Source organism: Vigna umbellata, chromosome 1 (assembly GCF_029865625.1).
Source record: "Vigna umbellata cultivar VRB3 chromosome 1, Vumbellata_1.0, whole genome shotgun sequence".
Taxonomy (NCBI): domain Eukaryota; kingdom Viridiplantae; phylum Streptophyta; class Magnoliopsida; order Fabales; family Fabaceae; genus Vigna; species Vigna umbellata.
The window spans coordinates 23,966,446-23,979,397 of NC_142165.1; the positions used below are offsets into that span (position 1 = coordinate 23,966,446).

A 12,952-nucleotide genomic window follows, 5' to 3' on the forward strand; every position below is an offset into this window, starting at 1 on the left:
ACTCGATCCCCTCTTCCCTGTGACCACCGCACCAGAACCCAAGAAAGAGAAAGGGAAAACAACGCCGTCTCTTGCGAAACGAAGCAAGACCAATACGATTGGGGAAGAAGAGAACTCCACTATTACTTGCGCAAAGGAAGAACCTTTGGATTACATAAATTACTTCTCTGTATTTTGCTTCCACTCTCGTTACTATATTACAGAAGCGTAAAAAGGAGCTCAATTAGCAAAAAGGCAAAAGTGTTGTGTGAAGAGAGAGAGATAGAGATAAAAAAGAAAAGAGAGAGGGAAGATGGGTTAGGTTGAAAAAGGTCTTGGTATAACATTGTTGGTTTGGTTAAATTTACTTTAGTTTGGTTTAGTTTTGTGGTGATGGAAGTGGGAAAATTCAATGGCATGAACATCTTTTGGAAGCAACAGAAGCAAGTTTCAGAGTTGTGGAAGTTGCACGACCAACAAAGCTGCGAGTGCAAAGAATCATCAACCCATTAGGAATAAGTGCAAAGCTTCGTAAAAAGTTGGAAGAGGAAAATCCCAACACCAGCATCAACATCAGCAAAGGTCTGACTCTGGATCCTCATAGGAATTTCCAGCAATCTCATTCTCTCCGACTTCTACACTGTCAACAATGATAAGATGAAGAACCATCTTAAACAGGTTTAGACACGGAGCTCTTAAACCCACTTCAACTACCGAAGAAAATGTCTTCCCTCCCTCCTCTTTCACCACTGCCTTTGTCGCTTACTTCAACCGAACATGCGAGAAAGATAGGGGAATCACAGAACCACCATCTCCATCACCAAGCACCAACATCGTCTAGATCGGCCATAAAAGCTCCGTGATTGGTGGCCAGCGACTGACGACGAGGTCCATGGGGGAATGAGCCGAGTGGAGTAGGTGGTGGAGGGAGTCTGACCATATCTGGAAACAAATTCCTTAGTTCGATTAGGAATAAATTGCCACTTCAAAAACTCTTAATTTTAAAAAAACTTTCACATAATAAAACACTTGTACATCAGCGTGCAACACGTCATCATCTTGTTCACTCGTTTGTGAAAACTTAACAGACATGGCTTAATTGACTCAATTTTTTAAATATATGGACCCAATTGAGACAATTGCAAAAACGAGGACCCACTTGAGATTCCTCAACAAATATGAGGACGATCCGAGGGTTTAAACCTTTATTTAAACAAATATAATAATAATTATATTGTTTTTCTAAAACAAAAAAAAAGTCCATATAAGTTTTTTATTTTTAAATTGTTTACACTTTACATTTTTTTATAGTTTAGCTTTGGTTTAAACCCTCGGTTAGTCCTCATATTTGTTGGTGAATCTCAAGTGGGTCCTTGTTTGTTTAACTGTCTCAATTAAGTCCATATACTTGTAAAATTAAGCCAATTAAGCCAATTAAGCCCTCTCCGTTAAGTTTTCTCTGACGGCTTTAAACTATGATAACGTGTTTATGTTGATGTGCATTATTTGATTATGTAGAATTTTTATTTAAATTAAAGGATTATGACATGACAATCACTCCTCGACTCATCATCTTCTTCATTGTCTCGATTTGGAAGTGGGAATGTGGTGATCTTGGTTGAAGGGTGAAACAGAGGATCCTCAGGTTCATAACTGACAGTCATAATCATGAAAACCAAAACCCCAATAACAAAAAATGAGAAGCAAACGTTCCCAATCATGGCCATGGCATTCAGACCTAAATTCCCAGGCTGGAAGGTCCCGATTTTAGAAAATGCAGACTGACCCATCATTCTTATTGTGTATCAAATCAACCCTGAGATATGTATCCTACAAGAACATCAAAAAACAATGATACCCAATAAAGTAATAAGGATTATGACAACGAAAAGGGTTTAAAGTTGTCATTTTTATTAGAGAGAAGAAATTATGAAATGAACAATCAAAGTAATTTGAAGATCTGAAAATGAATGAAGCAGAAGAAACTAAATCTTATGAGAGTGAACATGTATAGATACAAATACCCATTTATCGAAATTGCAAGATCTGAATTCAAAATTCAAAATTCAATTGATAACTAAACTTTTATCTTGAAAAAATATGGATCAAGCAAAAGGGCATCACTGACACCCCCTCTCTCTCTCTCTCTCACTCACTCACCCATCTTCACTAACACCCTCTTCCGCAACCCCACTCACCCATCTTCATTGCTTCCTCAAGCTCTCCCTGTGCGCCTTCAAGATCGTCCTTTTGCAGCTCCCACCCTAACGCTGCCACTGACACCGAAAACGTCGGCATCTTGGACTAGGACTCTTTCTCTCTCTACTCGCGGTGCATCGGCCATTGGGTCGACACCATGGAGGAATCTACGATGGAGGAACCACCGTCATTGTCTCCAGCACAACCTTTATCAGCCTTGAAGACCAAATCTGGGCCTAAACCAGCGATCCCCACTGCGAAGCAGAAGACCAAATTAAGTGTCTCACCAAGGACCCTCAGGTCGTTCCTGCTCTGGTCCAACAACATGCACATAGTCAAAGCCCCCGACATCCGCTTCCACCACCGCCAACAACGCCCTTCTCCTCTTCCAACGCATCCATCAACAATCGCGACCTGAACGCTTCTTCACCTACATCATCGGACACCACCACCACCTCGTCAACAAATCTCATCTCTCCTACATTGTTTTCCCCTTCCACTCCAAGATTCGGCTAAGCCCCAAATCCCAAAAAAAAAAATCAAACAATTTCCAATTTTTATCAATTTTTATCCTTTAATAGAAAAATGTTCAATCAATTCACAATACCTGATTGAGTGTTACCAGGAGACGATGAAGGAGAGGACGACGCAAGTGGCCGAGCAAGTGGTGGTGTAAGAGCAGAAGGTTTTGTCTTGTGCCACGTTAAACACTGATCATTTAAATAACAAATTCCATGTAATATAACACTTATACGTCAACATATTATATGTGCACCATGTCAGCAGACTTTGACGGCGTCTGTGAAAATATAACGGATAGGGCTTAATTGACTCAATATTTCAAATATATAAACCCAATTGGCTCAATTTTACAGATATATGGACTGAATTGAGACAGTTGAAAAGACGAGGACCCACTTGAGATTCCCCAACAAATATGCGGGCGATCCGAGGATTTAAACCTTTAGCTTTTATATTTTTAGACAGCTTATTTCTTACCTTTTCCTATATTTTCTATCATTTTTATTATTAAAAATATTTATTGATTATTTTTTCAATTTCTAAATTTTTTTAATATACACACGAGTTTTAAACTAAAAGTAAATAACATTAGTTATTATACTACAATTTATTTGCATGGACGAATATTTCTATTTTTGGGCTTCAACTTTTTTCATTTTTTAAATTATAATTGTGTTTTTAGCTCATCTATTCCTTATAATACATTTATCTGCGATAATTTAATACTCCAAGATACATTATTCTTTTATATGGCGATCTATTATTACATAATTTAATACTTGAATTATAATTTTTATTAATATTATTTTGACATCAACTAAATGAAATTCCCATGTTTCAATATAAATAAATGAGTATAACATCTCAATTTTAGCAATTTACAACTGATGAAATAAAACTTTGTAAAATTGATAAACCAAAAAAAAATCCTTAACATATACGATACATTTATCTAGAAAAATAATTACAATAATAAAATATATCTACAACACATAAGGAAAACTATTAAACGATAAGGAAGAATACTATGCAACATTGTTGTCTTCCACCAAAGATGCTTCAACACATATCCCTTATTTGTTCACATCAATAGGGTGATCATCACAAAAAGAAGACAACACAACAACCACAACAACCACAAAACACAAAATAGGATAAGTTAGTATGCAAAAAGAGTTTTCATAAACAAACATATAAATAATCATCATATATTACTCATTCATAAAACAACCATATCAAACATATAGATTCATTCTATACTCAATTATCTGGATAAATTATTGATGTGAAATCTCGAGAGGTCTTTCACTTGTGGTGATCTTTACTGCTTTGTAAAGTCATTGTGAATACCACACACAAGGTTAGTTCTTTAACATCTTTGACCAAGGTAAAACTTCTATTCTAGACTCAATTATCCGGATAAAGCATTGATGTGAAATCTCGAGAGGTCTTTCACTTGTGGTGGTCTTTACTACTTTTGTAAAGCTATTACGAATACCACACACAAGGTTAGTCTACTAATATCTATGGCCAAGGTAAAACTCCTAGACTAGGATCTTTTGCACCTCTCACCACATACCCCATTCTACATTACATGGTTTGAATGCTTATTAGAGCGACATGATAACCTTCAATGTCTAGACTACCATTTCAATGCATACACTAAAGAAACACCATCATAGAATCTTCCCAAGAGATCCATAGAATTATGCCAACACATACAATGCTCATCTTCATTACAATATCATACATGAACAAACACCATAATACTCTTAGACATGCATAAGGTACATTGCATTCTATCTCAAACAACCATAGGAGAAGAAAATTTCAAACATACACACTAACGCTTAAAGGTGGCACCAAGCGCAATACTTATTGCAAAAGGTGATGCTTAACGCCATTCTTCTAGCAACAAGTTGTGCTTAACGACACTTTTTAGCGCTTAGCGCGCCCTAGAGTTAAAATGCTCTAGACCTGCAGTACACAGATGGCACTTAACGACACCTTGGCGCTGCTCAACGACAACTCATTCACAGAATTGGGTGCTCAACATCACCCTGACACCGCTCCACATTATCCCATTCGCAAAATAGGATTCTCAACGTCACCTTGGCCCTAGTCAACACTACACTAGATATCAACAATTGTATTTTATTCTTGTGAAGGAATTTATACCTATTCAATTTATCAAACTAATACTACTTTCTCATTGCATGAGTTCAAAATAGTTTTAAACGTTGAAGCTCATACCACTTGACCAATTGCTCATATTTAAGCTCCCTTAATCACACAAAACCAAGTTCAAGCTAGCCCAAATCCAAGAATCAAACATTTGAATCCCATATGCTGAAACATCCAAATTTCATATTACGCAATCTTCACTAACACAACATTTTCATCTAAAACACAAATCAAACAACATTTTCAAATTTCAACATATCACACTCATTACATAGATCAATTATTCAGTCAATTCACTATACAATTATAAAATTATAAATCTCAAAATATTTATAATTTAAAAACAATGCAATTAGCTTTCCTTACTTGAGAAACAGATGAATTTGCTCTAAAGAATCTCAAATCCCTTCAAGCCCATAGGACCCTAACCAACAAAAGTCCTCCCAACTTGCATGCTCTATCTACATATAAAAACAATATACCATAATGATCACTAATCAAAAGGAACCCATATAGATGACTAAAAGGACGCATGCAAGTGTAATACGACTTATATGCAACTGATAACATAAAAAGGGATGAAACTCAACTTACATGAACAAGAAATAGTCCAAATTGAAGAATTCGTCATAAGGATCAATCTTACGGTCTCGATTCTTCAATAAGATGAGTATGATGAAGAACTCTTAGAGAGACATTAGATAACCCGACAAAAGTGGTTTCTAAAGAAATTGTGTGTTTTAAAATAATAAAACTTAGTTCATAACAAAATTATTTATATTAAAACCTTTTAACATTAAAGTAATCAAGTCTCACTATTTTTAAACTACTATCACTTTTAAAATGTTATTTTTTAGACTATTAGTGCTGTCAAAATGGGTTGTAACCTGCGGGTTAACCCGACTCACCACAAATTTGAGCTAGGTTAGGTTTGAAAAAAATGTAATTTTTTATGCGGGCTAGTTTTCAACCCGGCTCACCAGGTTGAACCTGTGGTGAGCCGGGTTGGCTCACTAACCCACCTAATTTAATTTAATTATTTATTATTTTGTATTTCAAGATTATTAGTTAGCATTTTTTTTATTTTGTAGATGGCGATAAGGAAGAAGATTTTTTCAAGAGAGAAAAATATTATAGATTCATCTATTCAAGACTCTAATATTATAAATGGACAAGTGATACAAAAATTATCAATATTAAAAATTTATTTGTTTGCTTTTTGTACATGTTTTTTAATTACGCTTGCATTGTATGATACTTTTTTTGTATTTTGAATTATCTTTAGAGTTTAATATCATTTTAGTGTGACGTTTATTTAGATTTAAATTAAAAAAATTGTAATTTTTTTTATTTTAAAAAAATTATAATTAAAGGAGCGAGTGAGCCAACTCATTTAACCCACTAGTCGGACTGGGTTATTAATTTTTTCAGCTCGTCAACAAGTGAGCCGGGTTGGGTTAACTCATTAGGTGACCAACCCATGGTGGGTTGGACCGGATTGATCCGAGGTATCTGTTTTGACAGTTCTAACTATTACAAAAAAAATAATGAATGAAAAATAAACATGAATTGACTTAAAAAATAAAAATAAAAAATTTTATTGATGATATTAAAAACAAAAATATAATAAAAGTACTTTAGTATTTAATATTAAAAATAAAATTACAAAAAATATATATAATATAAAATAAATTAAATTAAACATAAATTAAAATTTAATTTTAATTAAATTTAACTTAATAAAATATAATTTAATTAAAAAATATAAAAATTAATTTTTTATATATCCATTTAAAAACTGATGTTAAAATATCCGTTATTTATTACTTGCCAGCTGATGTTCCACAAATAATAATTACCTATCGCAAATTTTATCACGTTCATGGATTTTTTTTGTGATCTCTAACCCATACCCGTTAAGTTAACCGAAAAATATATGTTCATAAAAAAATGATAATAAAATAATCATATCTGATTATTTACTTGATATTTTATAAACCAAATAATTTTTGTCCTACTAAGAGGTAAATTTGTATCTGTTGAAATACCATTTTAGTCCTCCGAATCGCACCGTTCTTGGTTTTTTGGCCACATAAAGCATTTCTATCCGTATTTTTTATTATACATGCATTCTTCTCGGATTATATTTTTTTCTCCAACAGTGTTCCATCTCAGTTCGTTTTACCTTCGCCTATGTCTTCTCTTGTAGAGACGAAGAAAAAGTGAGACAAAACAAAAGCAAACAGAACCTGGCTTTGGCGATCGGGTTTATAAACCAAAAAAACCGCACCGCGAGGGCGAAGTGGAAGAGAGAAAGGGTCTCGTAGAAAGGGCATTGCCGTAATTTCCCAAACGACCCTCTCTCTTTCTTCCTCATGTTCACATCCAACCACTTGAACAGCAACACCATCAACAGCAACAGCGACACCACCTTTCTCTCCGTTGGTGGCGGTGGCAAGTGCAAGTTCTGGTTAATGGCGGCTGTGGCCTCGCCCTCTACTCCGGCGGTGGTTTTCACCGCTCTCGCCGGCGTCGCCATCGTCGCCGTGATTTTCTACGGCGCCAGTAGGTAAAACAGAAAATTTTAGAAAATCAAATTAGAGCGTCCAAAACCCTAACTCCGATTTCGTTCCACTTAGCCGAAGGGAAAGCTTCTATCTGTATATGTACAAATAACTATATTTATTAAAAAGATAGCAAGTATTGTTATTTTTGTAACTATTATAGATTATAGATGAATCCTCGTGGACGAAGCCACAATCCATCTTTGAATTCGTCTCCTCCTCCTTCACCTTCTCCTAATTCTAATTCTTCTTCTTCATCCTCTTCTTCAACGTCGTCGTCTTGGACCCCTTTGCGTTCGGTTCTATTCGTTGTTTCCTCTTCCTCACCGGCTTCTTCTTCTCGTTCTCCCTTCAATCGGTGAGTTCCTCTCTCCCTTTCCTTTCTCTCCAATTTGATTTCTTTCTCTTACAGCTCTGAACGGTGTGTTTCGTCTCAGATTCTTCAATTGCTCTGTGTTTGTTATTTCCTGCCAGATCTCTGTTTCTCCGCATTCCCTAATTTTTTTTCCGTCACCTTTTCATACAGTAGAACATGTTATTCGAAATTGAAGCTCCTTTCCTTTATCCCTGATCCATTTCAAATCAATCAACAAGATCAAGCTATGATTGCATTCGTGGATTCATGTGATAAGTTACATTTTACAACAATTTATGCATTCATTTTTTTTTCCTATGTCTTCACATCAACGTAGGCTCCTCCCTTCAATAATATAAACTAAAATATTCATAACAGAAAATGCAAGTTAACACTAAATTGAATGACTAGTGAATTATAGGCTGAGGTTTGTACTTAGTTGTGTTGAAAGAACATAACTGATGCGAAACCTGAGTAGTTAATTTATTTTTTTTATTTTTTTTCATATGCAAGTGGAAAGAGGAATGATAATAGTGTGCAAGTTGGATCCATCTAACACTATATGCATTTATGTGTTTTCATTCCTTACTAAAAACTCAACACGAATGTTTTCCGTGTAGAATTGTAGTTTGTGACATGCTAAAACATGGCATGCTTTTTCAACCTCTTCACTGGGAATAAAAAAACCACAACTACTTGTAGAAGTTGTCTTTCATGCTAGTGTACTATTGTTTACTTGTGGAAGAATGTCTCTATGTGCATTTTATTTTTTGGGATACAGTCGTATGTGCATTTTTCTGCAACTATCGTTACTTTCATGATTAATTGGCTCCTTATCCTCTATTCTCTAACCTGCAAGTAGTAATTAATTACCCCGTGTTTTAGGGGCCGGCTTAAATCACCATGGTCACAAAGGAGAAGAAAACACGTTCTGTCATCTCATCAATGGAAATCCTTGTTTACAGAAGATGGTAAATTCTTTGATGGTGGAAATAAGTTCCTGAGAAGAGTGCGCAGTGGAGTGAGTTTACCTATTCTTTTTATTGCACAAAATTATGTTTCATGTACATATTATTAGAATTAATTACATTATTAATTTTTTATGCAGGGTGTTGATCCTAGTATTAGGGCTGAGGTTTGGCCATTCTTGCTTGGAGTGTAAGCTATTCATTTCTAGATGATAGTAGATCTTTACTACTTATTTCCTTACATACTTGATGAATTGTAATCATCCTTAAAATAATACCTCTGCCTGGTTTTCTTCCTAATGTGTGCATTTGGACGGATAATGATTCATTGTTATTTCTATCTTTAGGAATACTGGAATTTGATCATTTTCTTTTTCATCATGTATATATTTGAAATTTATTCAGATAAAATTTGTACAACTACTGATTATACTTTAAACATGCAGGTATGACTTAGGCAGCACCAAGGGTGAAAGAGATGTTATAAGAACTCAAAATAGGTGGGAATGCAAGTTCTATCTCCAAATGTTTGATTCATTTTATTGCTTGTGCTCAATCCATCATGTACTGTTAGACTTAAAATGTATATTGTTTGGATTTTTTCCTTCCTGGGAGGGGTGTTAACATCATTTTAATTTTATTCCATATCTTTATATACAGAAAGCAGTATGAGAAACTCCGCAGACAATGTCGGAGACTCATCAAGCAAAGTAATGAGCAAAATAAGTTAAATGAAGTCGGTGAAATCAGCTTTGAGGGAGATGGTAAACTTCTGTCTCAAGATTCTGGTTCTGCCAGTTCTGATGATGCAGCCAGTGCTAGGGAATCTCTTTCTAGTGAGGATAGAAGCTCTGATGTTGACCGTTCTGACAATCTGTCCAGTGCCCTGTTGGAAGGAGAAGATGTGAATAACGCTAATGCCTCTACATTGGATACTGATTTCTCTGATTCAGACTCCTCTGAAGGTCCTGAAGTAATTCAGGCAGTTCCTTCTGATGATGTTAAGGAACGTAACAATCCAGACAAAGCTTCCCAGGAAGTATCTTCTATCACAAAAGCAAAAATCCCATCAAAGGCACCAACCAATGAAGATTTTTCCACCTGGCAACGAATCATCCGACTTGATGCAGTACGTGCTAATGCTGAATGGATGTCATGTTACCCATCTCAAGCCTCGGTATCAGAAAGTAGGGCACGTCGAAGTGCTGAGGCTGTTGGCTTGAAGGACTATGGTCACCTAGAGCCTGGCAGAATCTTCCATGCTGCTCGACTTGTTGCTATTCTTGAAGCATATGCTCTCTATGATTCTGACATTGGCTACTGCCAAGGTATGAGTGACCTGCTATCTCCTATAGTTAGTGTTATATCAGAGGATCATGAGGCTTTCTGGTGTTTTGTTGGATTCATGAAGAAGGCACGGCAAAATTTTAGGCTTGATGAAGTGGGTATTCGCAGGCAACTGGATTTAGTTGCAAAAATAATCAAGTTTAAGGATGCCCACCTTTTTAGGCATTTGGAAAAGCTTCAGGCTGAGGATTGTTTTTTTGTCTATAGAATGGTGGTGGTAATGTTTCGAAGGGAATTGACATTTGAACAGACCCTTTGCCTATGGGAAGTGATGTGGGCAGATCAAGCGGCAATAAGAGCAGGTATTGGGAAATCTTCGTGGAGCAGAATTAGGCAGCGTGCTCCACCAACAGAAGATTTATTACTTTATGCAATAGCAGCTTCGGTGTTGCAGAGAAGGAAATTGATCATTGAGAAGTACAGCAGCATGGATGAGATCATTAAGGAATGCAATAGTATGTCTGGTCATCTTGATGTTTGGAAACTGCTTGATGATGCACATAACTTAGTGGTCATCCTGCATGACAAAGTAGAGACATCATTCTCATGACTCCAATAAACACTCTACTTTTCATTGTTATGGTAAAAAAATTTATCTTAGGCTGCCGGATTTCTCCTCTGCATCTAAAATAAGCACTGGAGCTGCAAGAGCTTTTTGCATACTACTCTGAGGTATTTGCTTGATTGTGTCGATAACGGTGGCTAATGTGTGGATGGTTTCTTCAAATGGGAATGTTGTCTTTTTTTATTCGAGTCGGGAGATTTTTCCTTCTTGGGCTCTGCCAACATCCGTGCCATCTGAATATCTTCGAACCATTCTTCCCCTTCATTTCTATGGTTGGTTTTCGAAGGTTAAGTGACGAGTTCAAATTCTTAAACAGTTAAGTGACTTAACTGGTCTTAGATTCAACGACATCATTTAGCGTTTGATTGGATTAGTAACTGTTAGTTTGAGTTTTCCTCGGGATCAATTAATTATGGTCTTAAATTTTTTTAGGACAATAACATGTTAAAAGTGTAATGTTGGAAGACACGCTTCTCTAAAACATTTTTGTAACAGTTCGAAAAGTTCATTTTTATTATTTCTTATCAGTTCTGAAGAACCCTAGATTAACTTCTTTTTTTAATTTATCTTTCATTTTGAAATATTGGCTGCAATTCTGATTTGCCCTCTACTAAGAACTGTTTTTTATATGTTGGGAATTCTTGGCTGGATTACTAGTATAATCTCGTAAAAATCTAATTTTAAAACTGCGACAATAATAGCTTTATAATTTATATTTTATTTTTGATGTTTTAATGTAGTTATTATCTATTATTAAATTTAATTTTACAAAAAAGTTAAATGTTAAAGGGGTAAAAGAAGAGACTATTGGTATACCTTTTATATTTCACTGTTGTAAAAGAGAGTGCCAGTGTTAAGGCAGGAAAAAGAATACAAATATTTATTCAAGCAAATAAACCAAAATAAAAAAGGAAAAAGAATAAAAATATTTATGCAAGCAAAGCAAAAAAAAAGACCAACACCTCTTTCAAGTTGGAAGGATTAAAAGGCATATGACAAGCATTCTACGCTTGCATAAAAGAAAAAGAATGGTTCAACAACTGTACCAGATTTTCCAAAGAGTAGTAATCTATTTCAACGTGCTTAGTTCTTTCAAGAAATGAGATTTGAAACAGTTTGTACCACAACCTTATTGTCATAGTAAATAATTATAAGAATTGCAATGGAATGGTTAGTGTTATGCAGAATTTGGAGAAGCTATTATACACTATTTTTTGCATTTCCATAAGATAATAGAGTTTTCTAAGAAGAAAGAAAAGTTTGAAAGAAATCTTCCAGTGTTAATGCATGATCGCCAGTTAGAATCATAGAAACCTCAGCTTCAGATCATTTGAGACAAAATAATAACCACTATGCAAGTGGACTTTTTTTTTATCTATATGAGAATTTGTAATGTTGCTTGATGATGCCATGTAGTTATAGAATTCAAAAACTCACAAAAAGAAAATAATAGCATATGTGATGTTAATTAGGTCTAGCATGTGAGATAAATAAACTTTTCAACGAGCCTTCTATAAATGGTATCAACAAATTGAAAGTATTGTTGCAAGACTTGACAACTAAAAGCCGTGTATTTTTTTCATATTCCAACTTCTAAACTAAGGAGGAAGTATTTCATATCACTAAGATCCTTGATAACACATTTGAAATAATAATAGCCAAATTCTAAAAAGGAGGAGTTGAATAGAGTTTAAAAACTTTTCATAATTAGTGTTAGATGTTGTTTGTAAGGATTATACCGTGTGCAGACAGTATTAAACACCGACGAATTTTTTATACAAGAGATAATAGAGATGAAAACTCATTTTTATACTGGTTCATTTCAACTGAGTTACATACAGTTCTTCTTTAAGCACTCTTAAAGGATTTTACTAACTTTAATAAGTTAAACGAGTTTCACAACTTCTTGTTTTCACATAAATATTTTATAAATGACACCATCATTTTGATCATATATTTTATAAATGACACCATATCACCACCCAAAGCCATAAGCCTTCTTCCTTTCCTACCATAGCTTCCGCATCCATGTCCCTTTCCCCCACATACTTCGCAAACTTCACCTAAAGGATCAAACCCCATAGCCTCTTTTCTAGCTTTGGACCATCCTCGCTTTAAGGGTTGCCATCATTTGGTATCAAGAGTTTTGGTTCTTCAAGAGCTAAGTATTTTTGGTCCTGATCTATCCTTTCATTTTTTTTTTCGTGTTGTATTATTGTTCTTGCTTGTCTTGTGTTTTTTCATTCATTATATTGATGTTTTCATGGTT

General features: G+C 35.0%; 1 protein-coding gene across 2 annotated transcripts; it reads left to right on the top strand.

Moving 5' to 3' along the window:
• Window positions 1-7,010: 7,010 nt before the first annotated feature.
• Window positions 7,011-11,221, top strand: LOC124840250 (rab GTPase-activating protein 22-like). 2 transcript variants are annotated; one of them, XM_047316268.2, is made up of 5 exons: window positions 7,011-7,453; window positions 8,689-8,824; window positions 8,912-8,961; window positions 9,218-9,271; window positions 9,432-11,221. In XM_047316268.2, the coding sequence occupies exons 1-5, from the start codon at window positions 7,260-7,262 to the stop codon at window positions 10,666-10,668; spliced, it is 1,671 nt and encodes a 556-aa protein (XP_047172224.1). In that variant the 5' UTR covers window positions 7,011-7,259; the 3' UTR covers window positions 10,669-11,221. The 2 variants fall into 2 exon arrangements, with proteins under 2 accessions (XP_047172224.1, XP_047172226.1); XM_047316270.2 differs by lacking the exon at window positions 7,011-7,453 and adding an exon at window positions 7,458-7,806.
• Window positions 11,222-12,952: the final 1,731 nt, after the last annotated feature.